Source organism: Hyperoodon ampullatus (genome assembly GCF_949752795.1).
Source record: "Hyperoodon ampullatus genome assembly, chromosome: 1".
Taxonomy (NCBI): domain Eukaryota; kingdom Metazoa; phylum Chordata; class Mammalia; order Artiodactyla; family Ziphiidae; genus Hyperoodon; species Hyperoodon ampullatus.
Genome location: NC_136914.1, coordinates 198,432,542 through 198,453,557, shown reverse-complemented (window position 1 = coordinate 198,453,557; position 21,016 = coordinate 198,432,542). Strand labels below are relative to the sequence as shown.

General features: G+C 36.7%; 1 protein-coding gene across 1 annotated transcript in view; it reads left to right on the top strand.

Annotated features, from left to right (window-relative positions):
- Positions 1 to 21,016, top strand: part of ARHGAP19 (Rho GTPase activating protein 19) — a gene marked incomplete at its 5' end in the record, with an annotated part of 50,459 nt that overhangs the window by 13,597 nt on the left and 15,846 nt on the right. The window contains 5 exons of the mRNA XM_079718113.1: positions 7,076 to 7,341; positions 8,653 to 8,733; positions 10,707 to 10,916; positions 13,130 to 13,356; positions 15,061 to 15,147. Coding sequence (XP_079574239.1) covers positions 7,076 to 7,341; positions 8,653 to 8,733; positions 10,707 to 10,916; positions 13,130 to 13,356; positions 15,061 to 15,147 — 871 coding nt within the window. The remainder of the gene's footprint in view (positions 1 to 7,075; positions 7,342 to 8,652; positions 8,734 to 10,706; positions 10,917 to 13,129; positions 13,357 to 15,060; positions 15,148 to 21,016) is intronic.

The following is a 21,016-nucleotide window of genomic DNA, read 5'->3' as shown; positions in this document are numbered from 1 at the left end:
GAGAACAAATCAAGTTAAGCAATTCACTAGGGAGGAAACATTTAGTTTTGTGGGTATGTAGTTTTGGTAGTAGTCAGCCAAAAGATACATCTGCAGGATACAGGTTTTTTTTTTTTTTCTCCCACTGCCTTGAATTTTGCAGATTCGTGGGTTCAACGTGCCTCAAAAGCACCTGCATTTCATTTTTATGTAATTGATTTTTCAGCTGTGAATTTTGTTTCCTGTCCTTTCACTAAGCATATCACCTTACATGTAGAGTTCCATCTAGTGGTAAAAGTAATCATTGCAGACTATAGGTAATAAAAAATATCCTTTTTGAGGGGTAGGTCTTGCCTCTATTACTCTTTGGGATAGTTGCCTAGTATATGCATTTAAATACTGGAGTCCCTGCTATTTCTGTATGCCTGTATACTTAATTACTAATTCTCCTGGTTCTAGACATTTATGCAAAAACCTTTATGATGAGGAAATTAACCTTTAGTATATACTGTACTTTGATTTTCTGTGATATTTACATCAAGTTGTACCAAGACTTAGGTCAAAACTACTTGGTTTCTTAAAAAAATTTGTCATGAAGGATGTTGGTTATATATACAAGTAATAATATAATCAGTACTCTTTCTAACACCCAGCTTCAACAAATGTTAACATTTTCCAGATTTACCTCAAATGAACCACTCCCCTTTCCACCAGCTGAATACTTTATCACAAAAACAGTGCTAACACCCTAGAAACTCCCCTTATGCCCTCTGGCCTCCTCATAATCACTAACCCCCAAAGGTAGGCATTATCCTGAATGGTAAATGCATCTTTGCTTCTCTTTACAATTTTGCTACTTAAGCAAGTACAGATCTTCCTTGATTTATGATGGAGTCGAAAATGCATTTAGTACACCTAACCTACTGAACATGATAGCTTAGCCTAGCCTACCTTAAACATGCTCAGGCCACTTACATTAGCCTGTAATTGGTCAGAATCATTTAACACAAAGCCTATTTTGTAATAAAGTGTTGAATATCTCATGTAGTTTATTGACTACTCTACTGAAAGTGAAAAAACAATGGTTGTATGGGTACAGGATGGTTGCTGTCCAGCATCACGAAAGAGTATTGTACTACATATTGCTAGCCCGGGAAAAGATCAAAATTCAAAATTTGAAGTACGGTTTCTACTGAATGCATATTGCTTTCACACCATCATAAAGTTGAAAAATCGTAAGTTGGAGACTATATCTCTAAACACTATATTTTTTGTCTTTTTAAAAATTAATTAATTTATTTATTTTTGGCTGCGTTGGGTCTTCGTTGCTGCATGCGGGCTTTCCTCTAGTTGCGGCGAGTGGGAGCTACTCTTCGTTGCGGTGCTTCTCACTGTGGTGGTTTCTCTTGTTGCGGAGCATGGGCTCTAGGCGTGCAGGCTTCAGTAGTTGTGGCCCACGGACTTGGTTACTCCACTGCATGTGGGATCTTCCCGGACCAGGGCTCGAACCCGTGTCCCCTGCATTGGCAGGCAGATTCTTAGCCACTGCGCCACCAGGGAAGCCCTGTCATTGTTTTTTAATTTGCAGTTCCTTGATGTCTAATGATATTGAGTAGCTTTTTAAATGAGATTTTATGGAAATGTCATGCTTGTTTTTCTATTAGGCTATTTATTTTTTCTTATTGATTAATACGAAATCTACATATATTCAGGATATGAGCCATTTTTTTGCTGTATGTATTGTAGATATATTTTCCCACTCTGTGCCTGTCTTTTTCACTTTCTTGATGGTATCTTTTGATAAACACAAGTTCTCATTTTAATGAAGTCAATTGTATTGATCTTTTTCTTTTTGGTTAATATTTTTTATGTGTTATTTAAAAATTATTTCCCCACCCTGAGTTCAATAATATATTCTTCTATATTACCTTCTAGTAGGCTTATTGTTTTGTTGTTCACCTTTAGATCTATAATTCACCTGGAATTGACCTTGTGTATAGAGACATAGGTGTCAATTTTCATTTTTCCCCCTATAGATGTCCACGTGTCCCCGCACCATTTCGTGAAAAAGTCATTCATTCCCCACTGATTTGCAGTGCCACCTTATCCTGAATCCAGTAAAGAAGAAAGGAAGTAATAAAGATAAGAGCAGAAATTAGTAAAATAAACAACAAACATGTAATAGAGGAGTTCAGTAAAACCAAAAGCTGGAACCTTGACAAAGCTAATAAAAATTGATAAATCTCTAATAAGATTCATAAATTAAAAAAGAGAGAAAACATAAATTACCAATATCAGGAACAAGGAGGAGGACATCACTACAGAACCTGGACACATTAAAAAGTTCCTAAGAGGATATTATGAGCAAGTTTATGCCAGTAAAGTTTGAATATTTATGTGAAATAGACAAATCCCTAGACATATCTGGCTTACCAAAATTAATACAAGAAGAAATAGAAAATTTGAATAGTTCTATAACACAAAATAAATTGAGTATATATAATTAAAAACCTTACAAAGAAAACTCTAAGTCCAGATGGCTTCATCAGCCAATTCCATCAAACATTTAAAGAAGAAATGACACAAACTTTTTCAGAAAACAGAAAAATAGGACACACTCCCCAACTCACTTTGTAAGGCCAGCACAACCTTGATACAAAACCTAATGAAGACAATATAAGAAAGGACAATTCCATGATAATCTCACTTATGAACATAAATGGAGAAACCTAAACAAACTATTAGCAAACCAAATTTGGTAATATATAAAAATGATAATACATCATTATAATATTGGGTTTATTCTAGAAATGCCCAGTTGGTTTAACATTAATCAGAGTCATTCACTACATAAACAAAATAAAGGAGAAAAATTATATGATTGTCAAAAAATTTTGATGAAATTAAGCACAGACTCATGATAATAAATAACCCTTAGCAAACTAAGAATAAGAAGATATCGCCTGAATTTGATAGTTTATGCCAAAATGATGGGTGGGGAAAGATACCATTTTTCAATTTTCTTTACCCTGATAACTTCTAAAGTTAAGATTCTGTTCATGTTTATTAGTCATTTAGACCCCTCTTCTATGAATTACTTGGTTATATCTTTTGACTAATTTTCTTTGAGTGTATTTTTCTTATAAATTTTAGGTACATTGATAAATTCTGAATACTAATCCTTTTATATGCATAACAAATTTTTTTTCAGTTTATAGCTTGTCTTTTATTATTACTTTTAAAGTTTTACATTTATTTGTTACTTATTTATTTATTATGAATGGGTAGTATGTTCACGAGTCAAAAATCCAGAAAATACAAAAAAGGATACAGTGAAAAGTTTCTCTCCCACTCCTGTTCTTTCATTCAGTTCCTCTCTCCAGAGGCACTGTGACTTCATTTTTTGAGAACTTTGTTTATAATGTTATTTGTTGAACAGACATTTACAATTTTAATATAGTTAAATGTTTCAGTCTTTTCTTTGTGGATTGTGCATTTTATGTCATGTTTAAGAAATCTTTCTTCTGCTCATTAATTTATTCTTTTTAAAGTTTGACTTTTTTGGAAGGGAACCTAAACAAGAATGGATATATGTACATGTATAACTGGTTCACTTTGCTGTACAGCAGAAACTAACACAACATTGTAAAGCAACTATACTCCAATAAAAATAAAAAATTTGGCTTTTCATATTTGGATCTTTATTCTGTCTGAAATTTATTTTTTGTGTATGACGTGAGGTAGGGATCACCCTTCCTTTTATATTATAAAACTGCTTGTCCTTATACTGTTTATATTGTGTGATTGTTTTGTCTAATGCAACTTTCAGTGTGATGGGAGACTTCGCTTGCATTTCATCTATGTGTTGGCAAATACAATTCACTTGGTCCAGTTTTTAATTTCTGTTTTGTTCCTACTTGCAGATGAGTGCTTAGAGTCCTAATAAGTACTGCCTTTCAGGCCCCATAATGTGCCCTTGTGTCCTCTAACATGTCTGGAATTTGTGTAGGCTGTGATGGGGAAGGGAAAGGAGGGTTTCTTTGTTACAACAAACAAGGAGAAAGCTTTTTTCCTGTCTCTTCGATTTACCAATGCCTCATCAGAAGCTTTCAGCATTTATGTAAGAAATTAATTTTTTTCTTAAACTTGAGCAAACTTAGAGTTTGTTTTAAAATTAGATACTGTAGAGGAGGAAGTTGTTTTTGCTTAAAAATAGTATTTTTCTTTTTCTTTAGCCTTTCTCTTAAGTTCTTGACCATGTTCTGTGATATTCTCAGCTTTATATTGTGGTACTATGTATTCCATGGAAAGAGATTAGCGGACTTTTTGATATGGGGATAATTTAAAAACATAACCTACTATATCTGTCTTTTCCATCTCTTATCTTCCATTTTACTTCCTTTTTTTAACCATTTCTCACTCTTACTTTTTGTCTTACCACATGCTCCACTCAGAAAAAGTGAAGGAGAGGAAAAAAAAAAAAAAAAGAACTAGGTTAAAGAAATTAAAGTGAGACAAAACAAAAGTGAATGATTATGGGAAGGAAGGGGAGAAAAAGCAGAAGGGGAAAAGAAACTGAGATTGCTTGTTTGTTACTTGTGTATTAGGACTCCTAAGGTGTCTCTTTCTTGTATTCCTTGTGAATAGGTAGGGGCAGCCTTGAACTTATTTATTCTCCTACCTATTCTACCTATTTAGGAGGGAGCAGACCGCAAGGTAGAAGGGATTCTGTTGAGAAACGATGTAGTAGGGTTTTGTGCTTCTGGCTCCTTTCTACTTGTCTATTTGATCCAGTTTAGTGCCTGAAGGTCAACTGTGATATAAGTTTTGGAATCTCAACTGAGTCTTACTCTGGATATTAATAAACTAAAGATCTGGAGGTTATATGTATGTATGTGTTTCTACTTTAGGAATATAATGGATGCTATTCATGTACATTTATATGTAGAATTAATTTGATCTGAATTCTGTTTTTCAGACTTAAAAGGGATGTGACATCCATAAAAGCTTAGATATGATAAATTATAAGACTCTTTTCGGTGCTAACCCATTTCATGATTTTCTGGCTCTCTCAGTAGAGTAGTAATTTCTCATTGGCAGTGATTATTAGTAATAGTTGTCTATTGACTCTAATTTCTTGACTGAAATAAGCTGACATTAAAAAAAAGGCTTTGTCAATGCTTAGGATGAAATTGCTTTTGATTTTATTTGGCTTGTATTATAATCATTTGCCAATCATTATACAGGAAAAATTATACAGGAATTTATACAGGAAAAATAACCTTAGTATATAAAAAGGTTGAGGAAACAGCATTTTAAGTTTTCTTTCTTTAATGACTTTTTGGCTTGAGAATACACATTCATAATTTTAAATTTTTATGTAAATTCTTATGTTATCATTTTAGAGAAAAGAAATTTAGTAGCCACCAACTGAAGATTTGGGCTGTTGAATAAAATTATGTAATAACTTTTCAGGGAAGTAGAGATGAACTTTGAAATTTACCCATGCCTTGTTTTCATTATACCATGTTAAAAGTGATCCATGTAGGACTTCCCTTGGCGGTGCAGTGGTTAAGACTCCGCGCTTCCACTGCAGGGGAGCTAAGATCCCTCATGCCATGTGGTGTGGCCAGAAAATAAAAAAAGGTCCATGTAGTATTGGCAAAGTGTGTTAAAGATTAGTTATATTTAATGTTTAGAGATATCATTTTTCCTGGAACAGTGCTTTGGTACCTAGGGTGTTGTGGAAACTTTTAAGTTGTGATTGTTTTTAGTGTGGGAATGTTTGATTGAGTCAGGTGGATTTCAGCTTTGTCTTACAGATGTGATGACTTGTCCTTTCTGGCTTGTGTTATATTTACTCATTGGTTGTATAATAGATGGCTGTTTATATAATGAAAATTAGAATAAGCCATTAGAGATGATTGATAATGGATACAAACAAGTGGTGATGTGTCTGCTACAAGAGATGGAATAATACAGTTCTTATATGTAACATGTTAAAATTAGAAAACAATAGGGAAGAAAATATTTCTGAGAGTCAGAGGAGCTTTGCTAGAAGTATAGCCCAAATAATTTAGGAGTGGAAAACCAGCTAAGATCAGGGGCCAACAGAACATAACTGCTGAGTATTAGTGATAGAAGAGTAAAATGAGAAGCAAAATACAGAATTTTTTCAAGTGCCTTAGAGAGGAAGAACCTGTCTGAGCAAAGTTTGGACTTAGACGATGGGCCAGAACCATCCAGAATGAAGGATTTTAAAATAAAACCCATTTCTGAACCTTGGCAAGGCTGAATTAATATCTATTTTATGTACCTGTAAGTGCCTTCCATTCTAGTGAAGGCTTTTTGGTTATGAGGAACAGAATCCAAAGCGCCTGGCTCAGTTGAAGGGGACTGATTAGAAGGAAACACCTGCCTCTGTAGGGACCCAGGAACCAAAGAACCCTAAGGGTAGAGTAAATGTTTTCAAAATGTCTACTATACTGTTTAGATATAGTCTTAGCTCTTCAGTAGTCTCATGCTCACTGTCACGTGGTTTCTGTGGCATTTGCAACTAGCCTGTGTTACTGTCAGCAGTTAATCACTGGATGGGAAATACCATACAGTGCTGGCCGTACTCCCAGGAAGGCCTTAATTTAATGATTACCCATTGCTGTGTTAGGGGGAACAGCTGCAGGTCTGATGTTTTACAAGAATTTAATGGTAATAGTTTAGGGTTTGACTGTTTTAATAAGGAAAGTGGTTTAATGTGACTGCCAGTTCTAATATACTCTTAGACTCAGGAGGCTGTAAGGATCTCTATCTTCTTGCAGTGAATGCCTAAAATTAAGAGGCAAATTCAGGTCATATCATAGAGGCTATTTGGTGTCTTTTCTTTAAACTAAAATTCTAAGTATCTAGGTGGATATAACCTAAACAGCAACAAGCCCAAATTGTCTTCTTTTATGCAGTCAGCAGATTGAGGATTAGGTTTTCAAAAGACCAGTCTGTAGATTAGCCCACAGAAAGAATGAATAATTGTATGGCTGAGAGGGAATGAGAAACACATATTAAAAATGATACCCCCAAAGATTCTTCTGTTTCATGTTTTCAGTGATGCCATCTGCAATTTTGTTATCTGCAATGACTCTTCCCTTCGAAGTCAGCCCATTATCTTCAATCCTGACTTTTTTGTGGAGAAACTCCGACATGAGAAACCTGAGGTGTTCACCGAGCTGGTGGTCAGCAATATCACAAGGCTCATCGACTTGCCTGGAACTGAGTTGGCTCAGCTGATGGGAGAAGTGGACCTTAAGTTGCCTGGTGGGGCCGGCCCGGCATCAGGATTCTTCCGGTCTCTAATGTCTCTCAAGCGAAAGGGTAGGAGATGTATCTGTGAAGGGGGCAGGTCTCAGCTGCTCCCTGGGCTTCATTCTGAACATGTGCATGTTCATGGAGGAGTTTCTATTATTATAAAGCACTTTTTGTCATTTTTCATTTACATGAGTAGTAAAACCTTAAGTAATATTAATAAAAATTATAAAATGATCTAGATAAATTAAAGCATATATATCAGTCCCCAAGAGATAACATGATTAGGTAGTTATCAGGGGCACCTTGATTTTCATGCCCTATTAATACTATACTAAAATAATATTAAAGATACAAAGTTTCACAGCTGGTGAGTACAGTAAAGAAAGTTTGAACATTTTTTTATTGCAGTAGTTCTCAAATGTTTTCATTCCATGGAATGCTTTGATAAGGCAAATACCTATGAATCACCCAAAAAAAGCCTTCTCAGAAATGTTATTAGTGATATATATAATAAATTATGACTATTAACACTGCTTTTGATAAGATGTTAAAGAGGTACTATTTTGTTTTTTTATTTTTTTAATTAATTTATTTTTTAAAATAAATTTATTTACGTATTTTTTATTTTTGGCTGTGTTGGGTCTTCATTGCTGTGCGCGGGCTTTCTCTAGTTGCAGTGAGCGGGGGCTACTCTTTGTTGCGGTGTGCAGGCTTCTCATTGCGGTGGCTTCTCTTGTTGCGGAGTACGGGCTCTAGGCACGCAGGCTTCAGTCGTTGTGGCACGTGGGCTCAGTAGTTGTGGCTTGCGGGCTCTCGAGCTCAGGCTTAGTAGTTGTGGCACACGGGCTTAGTTGCTCCACGGCATGTGGGATCTTCCCGGGCCAGGGCTCGAACCCATGTCCCTTGCATTGGCAGGCAGATTCTTAACCACTGAGCCACCAAGGAAGCCCCTGTTTTTTTTAAATATTAGGAAATCCTAAGGGCAGCAAAAGAAGTTTAAACATTATAACAGATCAGACCCTATACCAACTCTAGTGGATAATCTGTCATGCTCTGACAATCATGGGTCTAAGTTCTATTTTTTGTTTGTTTTTAAATTACATATCAATATTCTAGGTATTGTTACTTAAATAAGAAGATGGTCTTTGCCTTCAAGGAACCTACCATCTAAGATTAAACTCGCAGAGAGTTGATTGAGAGTTTTCTGATTACATTTTCTGGTACACTTCCACCTTTAAGGTTTTTGTTTACTGACCCTGTGAAAATACTTGCTAAACTGTAACATAACATACTTGAGGGGTATGCTGATTTTAAGTATACTGATTTTGTACTATTTGTGGAAAATATAGCCTTGTTCTATTGTATGTTTTTTTTCAGAAAAAGGAGTAATATTTGGATCCCCACTGACAGAGGAAGGCATTGCCCATATATACCAACTGATTGAATATCTACACAAAAGTAAGACTACTTGAAATTTTATCATTCTTTGTTAATGAAGAATTGTCAGTTTTCTACTGGGAACTAACATCCTTGAGTTAGCAATTGGTAGGTGACAATTAACCATCAACAAAGACACTAATCAATGATAATTTCAGGTGGTATGTTTCTAAATATATTTCTTTTTAAATTTCATCTCATGTATTGATTTGTTTTATACTCTCAAAGATATATATACATTAGATAGTGTCTATGAAATCACAATTTCCCCTTGACTGAGAGAGACATTTCTTCTGTAAAAATACGTTGCTCCTTTATAACATTTACTTCAGGGAACATAATTTATTGCCAAAGATACTTTTCATCTCTAGAATTCTCTGATTAAAATACACTCTTCACTTAATTCCTTTTTCACTTTTTTAGTAGTCATACTGGTTATGACATTGCTCTAAGTGTTTGGCAGAGCTGAGTGTATATGAAATGTGTGGCTTTATGTGATGTCTTGATAAATTTGACACTAACACTTATTTATGTCTTATTCTATATGGGACATTGTGCTAGGAGCTAGAGCAGAGGTTGCAAACTGACAGCCTAAGAGTTTAAGTCATCTATATTCATATTTTGTTTGTTTGGCAAAGGATTAATTAAAAATAAAATTACTGAGCTTCCTTGGTGGCGCAGTGGTTGAGAGTCTGCCTGCCGATGCAGGGGACACGGGTTCGTGCCCCGGTCCGGGAGGATCCCACATGCCGCGGAGCGGCTGGGCCCGTGAGCCATGGCCGCTGAGCCTGCGCGTCCGGAGCCTGTGCTCCACAATGGGAGAGGCCACAACGGTGAGAGGCCCGCGTACCGCAAAAATAAATAAATAAATAAAATTAGTTGTCAGTCTTTTAAAATGGAAACAGTCCAGGTTTTCAACTTCTTTGGATAATAGGAAAAAATAGGAAGATCTAGCATCCTTGGGCCCTGTTGCCACTTGGACACAGTCAGCTGGAGCACAGGTAGGTGCTCCTCAGTTTGTTAGGGTTCCTGTTCGTTCATTTACTGTTACCAGCCTGGCCTTGTAGGCATTTGAACTTGGACCCCTGAATTAGGGGGGTTATACAAAGAAATATGGACCTAAGTTGAAAACATGAACTCTCATGCTTCTTCCAGGTCAAACCAAAACAGTATGTCTCATCTTTTTTATCCCCTTAGATTAGTTTAGAATATAGGTGGGAGGGAAGAATCGTTTAGTTGGGATGACCCTGAGCTTCTAGGAATCTCTTAGACTGAAAGGTGGTCTGATAGGTTAGAGTTTTAATTCCTGGGGCAGCGCAGACTCTAGATTCATTTTAGGCTGGGAAACTGTTTTACAGGAGCACTGAACCCCCACAGATGAACTTGGCCCCTCCAACAAAGTCTGAGATGACCCACGGGAAGGGGCCTTCGGGGAGATTTGGCTTTCTTCCAACTTATTTTTCAAGCCCATTCTGACTATTAAGGTTAAATTCAGGGAGTGGGGAGGGATAAATTAGGAGTTTGGGATTAACAATATACACACTACTGTATATAAAATAGATAACCAACAAGGACCTACTGTATAGCACAGGGAACTATACTCAATATCTTGTAATAACCTATAACGGAAAGAATCTAAAAAAATATATATATATATCTTACTTTGCTGTACACCTAAAACTAACACAACACTGTAAATCAACTATATTTCAACAGAAAATTAAAAAAAAAAAAAGGTTAAATTCAGTTTCCAGGTGTGCCTCAGGAGGTTCAGTGACTCCTGGGTGGACCACCTCTCAGTCTGGGAGATCTCTGGGTGCTCAGGGATGTTCAGATATGTTTCCTCAGGGGCCAGTAGGTTCTAAACTAATCTGGGAAGAAAGACAAAAACCTCCTTTCAAGTATAAAGTAGTCTTTTAGATGACTTATTTTAATCATAATTCCTCTTTTTATTTCCTTTTTCATGTCCTCTGTTTCTCTTCCATGCTGAACAGACTTGAGAGTAGAGGGTTTGTTTAGAGTACCAGGGAATAGTGTCCGACAGCAGATTTTAAGGGATGCTCTCAATACTGGAACTGATATCGACTTGGAATCAGGGGAGTTTCACTCAAATGATGTTGCTACCTTGCTGAAGATGTTTCTAGGAGAGTTACCTGAGCCCCTGCTGACACATAAACATTTCCATGCACACCTCAAAATTGCTGGTGAGTATAGGAGGTGAGAAAGAGATGTGAATACATTTCTTTCAATTTAGTAAAGTCATCTGGAATATTCTGTTGTTTATAACCCACAGCAATGCTTCTGTTAATATTGTTTAAGACTTCATGATATTTCTGGGCTCTCTGAATACTCATAAGCATTGGCTAGTTATGGTTGATTTGGTCAAAATTTTTTTGTTGAATAAACTTCTTTGAAGATAAAGTCTGGATTTTACCTATTTTTGTATTCCTGATGGATCCTAGCATTGTGCTGTGAACATTTTAGTTGCTTAATTAATGTATGCTTTTCACTGGATTGATTGATACACCCAAATCAGTTACCCAAATCAGTAGTCACAGTTTTGTATATTTGCCTTAGTTTGAGGCTTTTGCTAAGTATTAATATGCCTCAGTTGAGATCATCTCTACTCTTGGAAATTTGCTTCTTAGAAATAATTTTACTTGTTTTCTAAACAGGCAATACATTCCCATGAATTAAAATTCAAAAGGTTCAAAGAGTATACAGTGAAAAGCTTCTTTCCCACCCCTGTTCCCAGCACTCAGTTTTTCTTCCCAGAGGGAACCAATGCTATTGATTTCTAATGTATCCTTACAGAGATATTTTAGACACTTACAAACACCTACATATATTCTTTTTCTCTCTTTTTATGTAATGGTAGGGTGTTATACACATGGTTCTGTGGTTTGCTTTTTTCATTTACTGTGTTTTGGAGAATGTTCCATTTTCAGCTCATAAATAGTTTCCTCTTTCTCCTTTATGCTTGTGTTATTCATTCTTAAATTGCACAGCTGTTATGCTGTGATAGGCTCTAAGTGCACACAGCATCAACATCCATACTATATTTACTCAGTTTTCTACCCTTGAGTCTTTTACTCTTGCTTCTAATTTTAAGGAAAATAAATAGAAGATTTTTATCATTTGAATAATTTTTACTACTTAAAATAAAAACTGAGTTTTGAATTTCTAAAATCTAATAAGATTAGATTTTTTAAAATCACTTTCAGGAACAGTTTAGATGATACAAATGAGAAAATATTACTAGAGTGTTACATAACTTTACAGTTATTTTTGGGGAGAAATAAAGTTGTTGGATATTTGAAAAAGATATGGGAAATATTGATAGCTTCTTTTTATAAGGGTTAACATGAAGAATGCTTGTTCTGTTTGCTTTCCTGTTGAGTTTATTTAGTGCAGTATCTGAAACCGCCCCTCCACCACCCCATGATTCACTGTTCTTTGATATCATACTGAGGTGTGGCACAGGTGTATCGTTTGGTACCCCTTGCTGATAACTGGGAGGGATTTTTGTTTTCAATTTCATATTAACAGGGAACAGTTTCTAGAAATATTATCTGCCTTTCCTAAACCTGGAATTAATTTTGAAGTTAAACAGTTTCAACAACATGTTGTTATCATTTTCAGGTCTATATGAATTATACCCAAATGGTTTTCAGTGTCTTTTGAAATTCTGATTATCTAGGGGACTGTTTTTATTGATAACCTGTGTAGCTTGTTAGGGGAGAAACAATGATTCTGACTCCATAAGGAGCTGCCTGGATCATCCTGTTATCAGGGCATAATTCACTCTCATATTTTTTTAGCAGTAAAATATCTTGGTGAGGAAATGTGAAGGGGGTGGCATTATTAAAGATATGTGTGGACATGTTTTCATTTCTCTTGAGTATATACCTAGGAATGGGATTGCTAAGTCATATGGTAACTCCATGTTTAACTTTTTGAGGGACTGCCAAACAGTTTTCCAAAGTGGTCACACCATTTAACATTCCCACCAGCAGTGTAGGAGAGTTTAATTTTCTCAGCATTCTTGGCAACACTTGTTATTGTCAGTCTTTTTGACTATAGCCACACCTCCGGTTATGAAGTAGTATCTCATTTTGGCTTTGATTTACATTTCTCTGATAGCTAATGATACTGAGTATACAAATGTTTACTGGCCACTTGTATATCTTCTTTGGAGGAATGTTTATTTAAGTCTTTTGCCCATTTTTGATTGGGTTTTTGTCTTTTTATTATTGAGTTGTATTGACATTATTTTGTTATTATATTTTGCTATAGTCTCGATTTATGCTTGATTCTTTTTTTTTCTTTCTTTGATTATAATAAATAGTAGGAGCATTGATTTTTTTTCTTGCTTGTATTTTCTCCCTTCTTTGCAATCATCTCTTTTGTCCTCAAGATTTGATGCAGTTTGATGATAAAGGAAACAAGACCAATGTACCAGATAAAGAGCGGCAAATTGAGGCTCTTCAGTTGCTCTTCCTCATTCTCCCTCCACCCAATCGTAACTTGCTGAAGTTATTGCTTGATCTCCTGTACCAGACAGCAAAGAAACAAGACAAGAATAAGATGTCTGCCTATAACCTTGCCCTTATGTTTGCGCCCCATGTCTTGTGGCCAAAAAATGTAAGTGTTGAGGGAAAAAGGAAAGACTGCTTGGTTTTCTTGGGCTGGCCCTCGTCCTATGGCTGTACCTTGGTGAGGTTATCAAGGGCCCAAGGTCTAGTCTTCAGCTTTACAAGGCTAGGAACTTCCTTTATTAGTTCATTTAAGAGTTATTAAACCTGAGGGGGCCAATTCCTGTTAATCTTGCTTATAAGTCAATCTCTTGACAAACCTGATTAGCAATTTATTAGTGGAAATTCTTAGTGGAAAATATAGCTACTAAATAAACTAGAATACTGATTTTGGCTGGTCAATGTAAATTTCTTCTTAACATGAAAGCCTTCTTGGGAAATCAAATTGATTTCTGAAGACTGAATGGTATAAATTTAGAATAGAGCTGTATGATCTTACAGGATAGTGTCACTGAGCTTTTAGATAAGATGACACAGAGAGCAATCCTGCCTTGTTGTAACTTTTCTATATCCTATAGATATACTCTCCTTAAATAAAGCTGAATATGCTTCTTATTACTGAGACCATGGCCTTCTTAGTGACTTACACGAGAAGTACATTATCTAAAGGCTTTTGAACTAATTCTTGGCCTGGAAGCATGTAGCTTCATATTCCTGTCCATTCATAAAATAGGTTTTACTGTATGATGGAATTAGAGTCAGGATAACTGGGTTGGAAGCTGCAAACCCGCTGTTAACTTTGTCCTTTCCTCTTTCTATGCGTAGGCTCCTCCTCTGTAAGCTGGGCATAATAGCACCTTTTCCACTTACCTGACAGGATTGTTGGGAAGATAATAGAAATAGATGGGATATAGTGACTTATAAAAGATTTTGGGGATTATAGGAAATGAGAAAAGGAAGATAAAGGAGAGAGGTTGTGTAAGTTGCCTAACAAGCAACTAGTGAAAAAATAATATAAAGCTCTGGGCCAGGAACAGCTTCTGCCCAGAGAAAGGTTGATGAGGGGGAAGTGTGTGAGAAGAAAAAGACACACCGACATTTGTCTACGTTAAGGAGATAAAGCCTCATAGTGAAAGAATTTTAGAACCAGCTCACTGAGACTGAAAAGGAGTGAGTGATCTATGACTGTAAAGAGAAGCATTGACTGTAAAGAGAAGCTGTGAGAGAGGTCTTAGTATAAGCAAACGTTAAGTAACAAAGATACATGTTGAGGATGCGGGCTTTGGGATAGTAGATATGCTGAAGTGCCTAAAAAAAAGGCAGGGGAAACAAGAGAAGGTAATCAGTGACCATATGACTGTGTTTTTAAGAAACGGATGTCACCTCTGGTATCAATTAGTAGTGACAGTTCTCTTTCGTCTTTGGAGAAACTGTAGTTTCTCTAGAGAGCAATGTCCTTGGTGATTGGTACAGGTTCTATTCTTCTTTCCCCTTTTCCCAGGGTAGATCTTCTTTAGTAACTCTGCATGTATGTCTGATTCTCAGGCAGAATTAGGAAATGAAGATTGGTTCTCAAGGATTTCCTGGTCACTTCAGGGCCACATGGTTCTTCCTAGATTATATCATCTCCAGTGGAAATCTGCTGAACCAAAAAACCTTTCCAGAATTAAATGTTGTATTAGAGTCAGCTTTCTTGGGGATAGACACTATCATATGTTTGAAAAAATTAGCTTACTGATAAGTAAATGGGAGTATCTGCCTTCTACCTCCCAGCTTTTCATCTCCCTTTTTTGGTTTCTTTTGCTCTGAATAGGTCACCGCAAATGACCTTCAAGAGAATATCACAAAGTTAAACAATGGGATGACTTTTATGATTAAACACTCTCAGAAACTTTTTAAGGTAGGTAACGAATGGGATTTGGGTAGTGACAGGACAAGGAGGATGGAACACGGTGGGATCCTGAGAGGGCTATAAAGATGACTAGATAAGAAAGGCCCTGACTGGAACTGGAAACCAGATGGGACAGTGGTAAAACTCAGAGGGAACAACTAAGGTGGGGAAGAATATGGAGGTACCTAGAAGCTGAGTAGGGCTCCGCCTCCTGGGCAGTTGGCTCCATGCCCGAGTCATCCTTTTTCATGAAAGACAGCAGATGTTGGAAGCAGAGTACTTTTATCCTGTCTGCTTCCTGCCAGTAGAATTTTGACAGCCTCCTTTCATCTTGTATTTATTGTCCTTTTTAGTACAAACTAGCAGTGTGTCTGTCAACATGATTTTCTCAATAACTTAGTGGGTCTCTGTGGATTTTAGTGGGATTCACTCAGTTAGAAGATAAATTTAATGATAAACCCATCTCTTTCTTGGACTCTTGCTGAGAAGGCTGAGGGGCAAAACTTTAAGCTTCCTAGAGGCCCTCTGGTTGGATTGAGAGGATCTGGTAGGCATACCTTTTACTCTTTGAAAGGACCCTTTGTGTAACTGAATATTCTGACCTTTCAATGTTTCTAAGATTTTTAGCAAAAAGTTGCATAGTTACATCCTTGGCCTTTTCTTTAGAGTATACTTTCCTGACGGTGAATTTCTTAATTTTAGTGTCTTTTGCCATCTGGAAAGGCTGAGAATTTTTAAGACCACTCAGTTCTGGTTCCTTTTTTTGTCTTTCTTCAATTAAAAAAAAATGGTGGTAAAATACATATGACAACATTTACTATATATGTACAGGCCAGTGGTATTAATTACATTCATATTATTATGTAATCCATCACCATCATCCATCGCCAGAACTCTTTTCATCTTGCAAAACTGAAACACTATACCCATTAAACATAACTCCCCATTCATCCCTCCCCCTTGGCCCTGGCAACCACCATTCTACTTTGTGTCTATATGATTTTGACCACTTTAAGTATGTCATAAAAGCGGAATCAATCAGTTTTAGTGATTGGCTTATTTCCTTTAGCATAATGTCTTCAAGGTTCATCTGTGTTGTAGCATTTGTTAGAATTTCCTTCCTTTTTAAGGCTGACATTTCATTCACTGTACATACCACATTTTGCTTATCCATTCATCTGTTGAGGACACTTGGGTTGCCTCCACGTTTAATTTTTGTGAATAATGCTTCTCTGAACATGGATGTACAATATGTCTTCTAGACTCTGTTTTTAATTCTTTTGTGTATATAGTTGGCTCTCTGTATCTGTGGGTTCCCCATCCACAGATTCAACCAGATTCAATGGCAGATTAAAAATATTTGGAAAAAAAAAAGCAAAATTTGAATTTCCTGCACACCAGCAACTATTTATATATCACTTACATTGTATTTACAACTATTTACATAGCATTTACATTGTATTAGGTATTATAAGTAATCTACAGATGATTTAAAGTATACAGGAAGATGTGTATAGGTTATATGCAAATACTGTGCCATTTTATATAAGGGACTTGAGTATCTGTGGATTTTGGTATCCATGGGGAAATCCTGGAACCAGTAACCTTGGATCCTGAGGTATGACTCTATACCCAGAAGTGGAATTGCTGGATCATATGGTAATTCTAACAGAACTGCCATACTGTTTTCCATAGTTGCTGCACCATTTTACCTTCTCACCAACAAGGCACAAGGGTTCCCATTACTTTGCATCCTCACCAACACTTGTTATTTTGTTTTGGGGATTTTTTGGATTATAGTTAATAATCAAATGGTTGTGAGGTGGTAAACTCATTGTAGTTTCAATCTGCATTTTCCTAATGATTAGTGATGTGATGTTGAACATCTTTTCATGTGCTTATTTGCATATCTTCTTTGGAGAAATGTCTATTCAAGTCCTTTGCCCGTTTTTTTTTTTTTTTTTTTTTGGCTGCACCATGCGGCTTGTGGGATCTTAGTTCCCTGACCAGGGATTGAACCCAGGCCACAGCAGTGAAAGTACCAAGTCCTAACCACTGGACCGGCAAGGAATTCCCGCCCATGTTTGAATTGGCTTGTTTGCTTTTTTGTTATTGAGTTGCAGGTGTTCTTTGTATATTCTAGATATTAATCCCTTATCAGATTTATGATGTGCAAATATTTCCTCCCATTCTGTGGATTGCCTTTTACGCTGTTGATAGTGTCTTGCTGCACAAAATTTAAAAATTTTTATGAAGTCCCATTTGTCTATTTTTTTCTTTTGTTGCCTGTGCCTTTGGTGTCATATGCAAGAAATCATTGCCAAATCCAATGCTGTGAAGCCTTTGCCCTTTACTTTCTTTTAAGAGTTTTATTGTTTTACATCTTACATTTATCTATTCTGGGTAATTTTTGTATATGGTATTAGGTAGTGGTCCAACTTCATCCTTTTGCATGTGGATATCCAGTTTTCCCAACATCATTTGTTGAAAAAACTGTCCTTTCCCCATTGAATAGTCTTGCCACTCTTGTTGAAAATCCATATATTTGAGGGTTTATCTCTGGACTCTATTCTATTCAGTTGGTCTATATGTTTGTCTTTATGCCAGCACTATACTGTTTTGATTACTGTGGCTTTGTAGTAAGTTTTGAAATAAGGAAATGTGAGTCCTCTAACATTGTTCTTTTTCAAGATTGTTTTAGCTATTTGGGGTCCCTTGAGATTCCATATGAATTTTAGGATGGATTTTTCTATTTCCTTTTTTTAATATATAAATTTATTTATATATTTATTTATTTTTGGCTGTGTTGGGTCTTTGTTGCTGTGCGTGGGCTTTCTCTAGTTGTGGCAAGCGGGGGCTCCTCTTCGTTGCGGTGCGTGGGCTTCTTATTGCGGTGGCTTCTCTTGTTGCGGAGCACAGGCTCTAGGTGCTTGGGCTTCAGTAGTTGTGACATGTGGGCTCCATAGTTGTGGCTTGCGGGCTCTAGAGCACAGGCTCAGTAGTTTTGGTGCATGGGCTTAGTTGCTCCGCGGCATGTGGGATCTTCTGGGACCAGGACTCGAACCCATGTCCCCTGCATTGGCAGGTGGATTCTTAACTACTGCACCACCAGGGAAGTCCTGATTTTTCTATTTCTACAAAAACTGTCGTTGGGATTTTGATAGGGATTGCAGTAGATTATTTTGGGTAGTATTGACATTTTAACATTATTAAGTCTTCCAATCCATGAACAGGGGATGTCTTTCCATTTATTTATGTTGACTTTAATTTTTTTCGGCAATGTTTTGTAGTTTTCATTGTACAAATCTTTCATCTCCTTGGTTAATTCCTAAGTATTTTATTCTTTTTGATGCTATTGTAAATGTAATTGTTAATTTCCTTTTTGGATTGTTCATTATTAGTGTATAGAAATACAACTGATTTTTGTGTGTTGACTTTGTATCCTGCTACTTTTCTGAATTTGTTTATCAGTTCTAACAATTTTTCTTTGAAATCTTTATAGAGTTTTCTACATATAAGATCATATCATCTCTGAACAGAGTTAATGTTACTCCCTTCCAATTTGGCTGTCTTTTATTTCTTTTTCTTGCCTAGTTGCTCTGGCTAGTTTTGGTTCCTTTTTGTTTAACATAGTTTTTCCTTCAATTTATCTCTCTTCTTACTTTATAGTAGCTTGATTCTGCAAGGCCAACAGGAGAGTCTCTCTAGTATGTGCTAACAAGATTCAGATGAAGATATATTTTATATATATCTTATATATAATACATATTTTATATACATAATGTGTTATAAATGTATATATCATAATTTAATCACAGTTGTGCCATCCCATCACTTTAGCCATATTATATAACCTGATCATCACAGGAGCAACATTCAGTCACCAATATTCTATTGGTTAGAAACAAGTCACAAGTCCATTCACACTCAGGAAGAGGGAATTATGCAGAATGTGAACATGGAGGCCACCCTAGGACTTACCCACTACAGAATGGCAAGTGATCCAAAGTCCAGAGTTTAGAAATGACAGATCAGAATCTTTGATTTAGTAGGCTGTAAAACAAAGGGTCAGGGCTGTATCTGGGGTTTAGGTGCTGAAGTCAAAGATTATGGTCAATTAGAAGTCAAGATCTAGGTAAGTGAATTAGAGCAGTAGACATAGGACAACAGGAGAAAGAATGGTTTTTAATGATGAACAAAGATCTTTCAAACCAGTTCTTTATATACTTCTCATTTAGGGGAAGAGCTAGTTCCAAAGCATGGATTTATAGGAATAAGTTGAGGGGAGTTGTGTGTATGGAGAGTGCAATTAACTGACAGTACTTGTGAATCAAGATGGGGAATTTCTAGGTGCAGTTCCTAATAGAACTCTCCTTTTGTTGACTTCTCTTGTTACCACTGATATGAGATTAACTTTTCATAGCCCACCACTCACAAGTTGAAAGAGAGGTGGGTTCTCACAGATCTCATTGAATCTCATGGTTTCTAGCTTTTCCACCTTCTGATCTGTTTACCTGTAGAGCCCATTCTGTCTTGCCTATTGTCCAGTACAATTCAAATATGCAATGAAGTTGTACTTCATTGTGAAGGATTTTTTTAAAGTGACTTAAAACAACACAAACTTGTTATCTTACAGTTCTGTAGGTCAGAAGTCTGACCTGAGTCTCACTGGGCTAAAATTAAGGTGTTGGCAGGGATGCAATCCTTTCTGGATGTTCTAGGGGAAAATCTGTTTACTTGCCTTTTCCAGCTTCTAGAGGTTGCCCACATTCCTTGGTTCATAGTCCCCTACCTCCATCTTCAAGGATAGCAATGTCGCATCTTTCTGATCCTTCTTCCATAGTAATGTTTCCTTCTAACCACAGCTGGGAAAGGTTCTCTGCTTCTAAGGACCCCTGTGATTATAGTGGACCTGCCTGGATAGCCTAGGATACTCTCCCCATTGCAAGGTCTTTAACTTAATCACACCAGCAAAGTCCCTTTTACTATGTCAGATAACATATCACTGTGGAGGATCTTGAGAATACAGATTGTACAAACCTTAGAGATAAAACATGAGTACAGTCTCCTAGATGTAATTTGGCTTGGTACAAGTTCTAATTATTAGATTGTTTCAGACATTCTCCATTTTTACTCTTCCTTTCTCTTCCATAGATCCCTCTTTTAGCTCCTCATCCTTGGGGTTTTGATTCTTATTTGCTATTTACCTTTGTTTCCAGGCTAGTGTGAGCACTCTTTGAGCCTCTGTTTATCTCTAAAGGAGACAAAGAATGTCTTTTTTTTTTTTGAGATTTATTTTAGTCTCAGGACTTTTCTCTTTGGATTTGAGTCAGAACCATTGTCCTTGTGGGCATCTGCTTCACCACTTTGACTGAGTAGGTTCTTCCTTGAGCTGTTCCTGGATGAAAAATGGTTGATTGTTCTGTGTGCTCTATACTTATTCTGAGGTCCTACTTTACCCCAGATTTGTTCTTCTTGTGCTTTGTTGTCTTCCTTTTTATTTTAATAAATTAAAAAAAATTTATTCACTTATTTATTTAGGCTGTGCCGGGTCTTAGTTGCGGCACTCAGGATCTTTGTTGCTGCGTGTGGGATCTTTTAGTTGCGGCATGTGGGCTTCTTAGTTGCGGTGTGTGGGCTTCTTAGTTGTAGCATGTGGACTCTTAGTTGCGGCATGCATGCAGGATCTAGTTCCCTGACCAGGGATCAAACCTGGGCCCCCTGCATTGGGAGCGTGGAGTCTTACCCACTGGACCACCAGGGAAGTCCCTTTGTTGTCTTTTTCTTGTTCTCAGGCTTCCTTGGGTGGACGGTTTACCTCCTAATCCTGAGATTCTATGTTGCCTCATTCTGTGTTCTTTGAGGTTTTTTTCTCTAA